We start from the raw sequence: 6922 nt of genomic DNA, 5'->3' as shown, positions 1-6922 counted from the left end.
ATAAAAAACCACAGTTAACCGCAGTAAATCTGCAAAACAAAACGCACATTCTGTGGGTGCGCAGGCCACAAAATATAAAAGAAAAGGCGTTGTTGGTTGAACAAAAACAGGTTGAAAACACACAAAAGAAGAACAAAAATGGAGAGAACTTAAACAAGTATGTAGCTCGGTGGAAAATATGTAAATATTAGTGAAAGGGCATTTATATAATTGTATAAGTAATGAATTAAAGTTGAAAGTGAGACAATATGCTAAATAAAGAAGCAGAACGTGATTGCGAATGACAGGATAATAAAGGAAATTTCGCGCAGCGAATTAAATTGAATAGTATTATTATGATTACGGTTGTCAACAACGGCAGCAACGAAAAGACCAACCGGAATCAATAAAAAGTACAACGAAACCACAAACAGAGACATCAAGCTGAGCAAGACTAAGACATAATTGAAATTGAAGTGGGTCTACACAGGCGACGACAGTGAAGTATAGGGATTGACAAGGCAGCCGACCAAAGACAGCGCCAAAGGAAGTGGGAGAGTACTGTAAGGCAAGATGAAAAAGGTTCGTATACTTTGTGTGAATCATAAATAAATAAATAAATTAGCGACACTGCAGGATATTAGAAAACCGATTGAAAATCAGAGAGTGTGTAAATGTATAAGTTTGTATTTGTATTTTATGTGGTTGTAAGGACAATTTTTGGTTTTTCTTTTTTCGAAGCTACCAATGACAATATTGGCCAGCACATTGCTATTATGGCACGCAGCAGCCATGGCGGGACACATAACTAAACGTAGCTACTCGGATCAAAGCGTGCATGGCTATCAGGCGGAGGTGAGTGTTGTGTCGAATAACTATGTAAACAGATACTTGCATGCATATGTATGTACATAAGTATGTATGTATCCGATTTGCATACCTACATAATTCTTATTTACTTAGTATTTATTTATAATTAAAATTCACTTAGCGCACCTGCTGGTGGAATGAGGTGTGCAAAGAAGAATTTCAAAATCTCTTTCGCTGCAAGTGTCCACAATTCTCATACTGCCGGTAAGCGGGTTGAAAACAAAAAATTTAAATAAAATTACTGCGAAATAAAAATAAATGATATACCCTTGTAGCTCACCGGGACGCTATTATAATGCGTATTGTTCAATGACTGACACCGGTTACATATGGACACAGCCAACATGGGACTGGGTACCATGAACATCTTCAAACACCGGTTTACTGCCTACATATATATAATAAATAAATATATATATATATTTAAGTGCTAAGCACACCTACACATATAAGTACATATGCATGAATAGTTACATATGTCTGTAGGCCCTAAAATAATCGGAAAAACGAACAATGGTAGTCATCAAAAAATACATATATATGCATACGTATTTATATACATAAAGTGCTTAAAGCACATATCTGCGTTAAAATGGTGCTTTAAATACCGACACATACACAAATATAAGACTTATATGTATGTATAGTATGTATTATACAAATATGTATACAAAATACATTATACCCCTATATGGTATATACTAGGGCTGTGCGATTAATTGATTACTCAAAATTTTAATTAATTATAAAGTAAATAACTCAATTATTCGATTAATTGGAAATTATGATTACTCAAAAGTTCAGTTACTCGAGTAATCAAGATTTTTGATTAACCAAAAACAAAAATATTTGAGTAAAATGCTTTATGATTAATCAACATTTCGAGTAAAATGAGTAATCAACATTTCAACTCTTTACATATGTATAAAGTAGTTAAAGTTCCTTGATACTTTGAAAACAACGTTTCTGTTTTCAAAAATTAAAAAAAAAAAATTTTCATACACAGAATGTAAAAAAGAAAATAAGCATTTTCCAAAGCAAACTCTATTACGAGCAAAATTATTTTTTTTGAGTAATCATATTTCAAGTAACTCGATTAATCATCGTTTTGAGTAATCAAAATTTTGATTACTCGAGTAATTGATTAACCCAATAATTGATTAACCAACTTGCTCGAGTAATCGAATAATCGCACAGCCCTAGTATATACACATATATTTCATTTGGTTGTATTATTTACTAACCTCTTCTTCAAAGTATACTTGAACTTTTGCTCTTCAGTTTCTTTATTATACTTATCTCCTTGCACTATTCAGATTTTAAAACATTGTTGCAAAAGGCATTAACAATAATATACTTTATACATATTTACTAAAAAAAAAAATATATATATGTATGTACACTAGGGGGATCCTTAAATGTAGGGAGAAAATTTTTACATCAGATTTTCTAGGCCTCAATCCCTACGTCGATGCAAGTACAATCGAAGAAATCACATATCAATTTTGGTCCCGATTGGAGATGATACTTTAGTAGTATCGATTTTGGGCATTTATTGGAAAAAAATATTTTTAATTTTTTGAATCTCCATAGAGGCATCTGACTTTTGACCACTTGGTGACACGCCTTAACCGACTCCAATCGGGTCCAAAATTAATATGTGATGTACTGGACTATGGTGGTACCTGTACTGGACTATGGTGGTACCGATTTTGGGAATCAAATTCAAAAAATAATAATTTTTATTTTTTGAGTCTCTATAGAGGAAACTGAACTTTGGCCCCTGTGTGGCACGCATTAACCGTCTCCAATCGGGACCAAAATTTATATGTGATATCTGTGGCCGTGGTATTACCGATTGAGGGGGTGAGATTGACAAAAATCGTTAATTTCATTTTTTTTAAGAACCACCCTAATGTAAAATGTTACTCATACGCCAAGGCGCGCCATTTACAAGTAAACCCGTGTACGGCCATATAATTTTTCCCCCTATTTTTCATAAAAATTAAAATATCTTGGGAAAATTACCTGATATGGAAAAGCAGAATACAGATTCGTAATCCACAACTCAATATTAAGTTTACGTGTTTCGGCGTTTTTTTGTGTCAGTTCAAAACTTGCGATTTTACCTACACTGAAATTTTTTGAATGTTTATAATTCAATGCGGATTTATATGCTTTAGTTATACAATGAACTTGAGTTTTAATAAAAATAACAAACATTAAATAAATAAAAAAAATATGACGACGCTTAAAACGTCTTCTGAACCCGCTTCCTATATATGTACAGACATACATAAAAGTAAGAGTGTATTTCGGGCGCTACATCCCGAAGCGTCACTTCATCACTAAATCATAGGACATAACCCTCCTCCCCTTTACGCATCAAATCACTTATAAAGGAGGTTACAACCACGTGGAAAAGAGTAAATGATCTAAATTTTTGTCTTTGCAGGGCGATGTACTGAAATGCTCCCAAAAAAATCCTGCTCGCTTCGCCGTTTGCTCAGAAGGAACAGGTGAGAATATTCTCTAATTATTATATGGTAATTACCATATCTGACTCGGACTAGGTCGTAACTAGTGTAAAACTGTATGAAGATGTTGGCCTCTCGCCACACATTCCAAATCACGCCAATATGAGTTCCAAAGTACTTCTAAGCGGGAATGAGACACCGAAAGAACTAACGAGCTGCTGATCTGCACTAAGGAAAATTAAAAACAGAATTATTAAAATTTACCACTCGAAAGCTTATATGACTCTAGGTTTTTTTTTCGGATAAGCAAAGAAAATGTTTGTTTCATTAAAAAAAAAACTGAGTGCGCGTAGTCATACGCGTGAAAAAATTGAAACCTACTACCTACTTAATTGTTTGCAGTTAATAGACTATTTGTCGGAAAAAATCAGTCAAGTAATCCAAATATGCGTAATTACCTCGTCTTTGCGTTGGAGTGTGAAATAGATTTAAATTAATAATGTTTTGCATTTTTGTATTGGGAAATTGATGAAACCAAATTTTTCTGAAAGTTTGGATTATATATATATACTACAATGTGAATCCCCTTCGATTAGGGTAAAAACCGAACAAAGATGTCTTTGTAAATATATATATCATTTTTCACTTTTTTTAATTTTTTTTTAATTTTTCATGTGGCCCCTAGGCTGGCGCCTATGTAGCTTGTACTTAAATCCAGCCCCACATATTTTTTTTTTTAGATTGGGGCTTAAACATATGTTAGTGTTTTGGCCAAGCTTCTCCTCCGATTTGTGCTGTGCGCCTTGATGTTGTCACAGTTTTACGCCCACTCCGAACGGCGATTGTATTTTTATGAGAAGCTGTTTTTCATGGCAGAAATGCCTGCCGAGGGACGACCGCTATTAAGAAAAAACCTTTTTTCCATATTTTTTTTTGCGATGTTGCTTTGACCAGGGATTGAACCCAGGCGTTGCGGAGTGGAAGTGCGCACTGCTTACCACTACACCACAGCGGCCGACCAGCCCCGCATATAGTCTTAATTATTATACTTGATTTATTAAATGCTTTCTTATCCTACAAACTGATGTACATACTTGTAAAAGCTTTTGATAGCAACCACATGCTTCCAATCTAGTTAACCTTACGCATACATAAATACATCATTAGGATTAAGGTTATATTATGTTTGAATGTGTGTATATACATATGTAGCTATAAGACCATTAACTTGTTAATTGTTAAACGCAATAGTTAATAAATAAATAAATGAATTTCGGAAGCATACTTTGAAATTTATCTCGAACACAAGGCAATTACTTTGGGCTCGGTAGGCAATTGAAAAGCAGAGCACTCTCTCGTCGAACAAAAGTTACGCCCTACAAATGTCTCATCATGCCCATCCATTCGTCCGACGCAGCAGCTTGGATGATGTCTAACAAAGATGAGACGGCTTTGGGGGCATTTGAGAGAACAATTCTACGAAAGATCTATGGCCCTGTTCGCGTGGGCGACGTGCACCGAAGAAGCTGGAATGACAAACTTTTCGAGCTTTTTAACGAAATTAATATATTTAAGCGAATAAAAACACACGATTGCGACGACTGGGACACACAGTGTGACAATCCCATATAAGTTGCGGCCAAAAATATAATGAGCCGTCGTACATCAATGAAATTTAGCATAGTTAGTTGACCAAATCCGCCAACGGACACGCCCATTTTCCATATATGCATAAAATAAAAATGTCTCCAATTTTAACAATATTTGAGATATAATAATAAAAATTGTAACCTCGGTACATAGATGTAAAATAAAAATCGGACCAATCGGCTTAATCCAACGCTTATCGTAGCAAAACCTCTAAATTTTATATATGGTTATTTTAGTCCAAAATGGGCCATTTGAATAAAACCCAGTGTCAAATATAGCTATTTTATAATCCAATAACCAAAACATAGGTTTAGACGTGTATACTTTCAATAAAAGCAAACTTATTCTAATTCGTCTGACGAAGAGTACCTAAAATTCAAATTCGGAATTTGGCATTTGCCAAACTTGATGCATATGTCTTGCTTCTAAAGCATCTTCGGAGAGGACTTCAATGGGAAGGGTAAAATCTTTTAAAATTTCGCAGCCATGAACTAATATATTGTGAACTGTTGTTGGCATATAATACTAGCGGTTAGTCACCTGTATATAATTCGAAAGTGTCTTTTAACAATATTTTAAAAGTCTCATTATTTTTGCACATTGCACTACATAAGGATCACAATATTAATGGTTATTGACAGTTAAGCAGAATTCCGTTTTTTTTTTACACAGGTATTCCGACTGACTAGTCAATTCAGAATTAAAATCCTCTCCCGATGTACAAAAATCACTCTCTATAAGTCACTCATCATGCCCGTGCTGGTATATGACTCGGCTCTTGGAGTATTCGAGAGAAAGATTTTGCGGAAGGTTAATGGAACTGCACTATCGTAACACCACGAGTCTTTGTCAAGCTAAAATCATACTAGGAGGGCACAATCTGAAAAAAACAGGCCTTCCTAAGGAGAAACTTCGAACCATTGCAAGCTTTTTGACGGATCATTGTAGGCTAGGAGGTCACTTCTACAATCTAGGAATCTAGTCCACTTCCATCAGGTATGTAGAGCAGTTTCACATAGGAAGCAAAGAAGCATAGGTCATCAATGGCCAAGAGAGGAGCATACATATACACTCTCTACCTCCGGAATCTATTCTGAAATTTATAGTGCTAGCTGAGGGCAAAATAGACATACTGATTGCAGTGCTTTGGCTACACTCAAAAAAGATATTTCCTAAAAGTTTGGAAGCTTCATACAAGTTCAAGTAAAAATAGCGAACAATATTTCACTAAACCCAAATTGTCTTAAATCAAATAAATTGATGTACATAAGTTTAGTAGCTTATATATTTAAAGTAAGGATACAATTACTTGACTTTTTTTAATCGAGTAGTAATTTCTTTACTTTAAGTAGGAATTGTAGTTAAATGCAGGAAATAGTATGTCACTTTGCTCACGCCGCTCAAACAGTCGCAATGGCCGACAGAGCAAAGCTCTGGAGTGCTAGTCGAGTTATGCAAGGTTCGAGTCAATACACTCTGAAGTTTGTCATTGCTTGCCGAGGGTCGACCGCTGTTAAGAAAAAACCTTTTTTCTATATTTCTTTTACGGTGTTGTTTTTTCCTTAAAAATATGAATTATTCGCATTTTTTAAGTCAAGTACCAAGTTTCCGTAAGTTTAGGAGGATTATTATTTTGAGTGTAACTGATCTGGATTAGTTAAATACAAGGGTATAACAAATTCATGTTTCGTGACACGCATTTTCCATTGGTCATTGCAATACTAAAAACCGATGCGTATGTCAAAATAATGTTGCATTTATTCTGCCCTGCTTTCGTTTTCTTTTCTCAGAATTTTCGCATGCATTTTGCGTGCTCTTTCTTTAAAATGTTGCACTCTGATAATGTTGCCATATAAGAAGGTGATATTTTTTTCGAGAAAAAAACACCATAAGTATATTTATTAGAGTCCGACCGATTCCCAATTTTTGGCCGATGCCGATTAACC

The 6922-nt window shown here is 34.7% G+C and overlaps 1 protein-coding gene across 1 annotated transcript; it reads left to right on the top strand.

Moving 5' to 3' along the window:
* Positions 1–415: 415 nt before the first annotated feature.
* On the top strand, positions 416–1512 carry LOC118742670. The gene is made up of 4 exons (XM_036474916.1): positions 416–561; positions 721–834; positions 971–1053; positions 1125–1512. The coding sequence occupies exons 1-4, from the start codon at positions 553–555 to the stop codon at positions 1210–1212; spliced, it is 294 nt and encodes a 97-aa protein (XP_036330809.1). The 5' UTR covers positions 416–552; the 3' UTR covers positions 1213–1512.
* The last annotated feature ends 5410 nt before the right edge of the window (positions 1513–6922 follow it).

This window comes from Rhagoletis pomonella, unplaced genomic scaffold (assembly GCF_013731165.1).
Source record: "Rhagoletis pomonella isolate Grant_MI unplaced genomic scaffold, Rhpom_1.0 Rhpom_scaffold_00007, whole genome shotgun sequence".
NCBI classification, from domain to species: domain Eukaryota; kingdom Metazoa; phylum Arthropoda; class Insecta; order Diptera; family Tephritidae; genus Rhagoletis; species Rhagoletis pomonella.
Note: the sequence above shows the minus strand (reverse complement) of the source record. Positions and strands in the feature narration are given on the sequence as shown.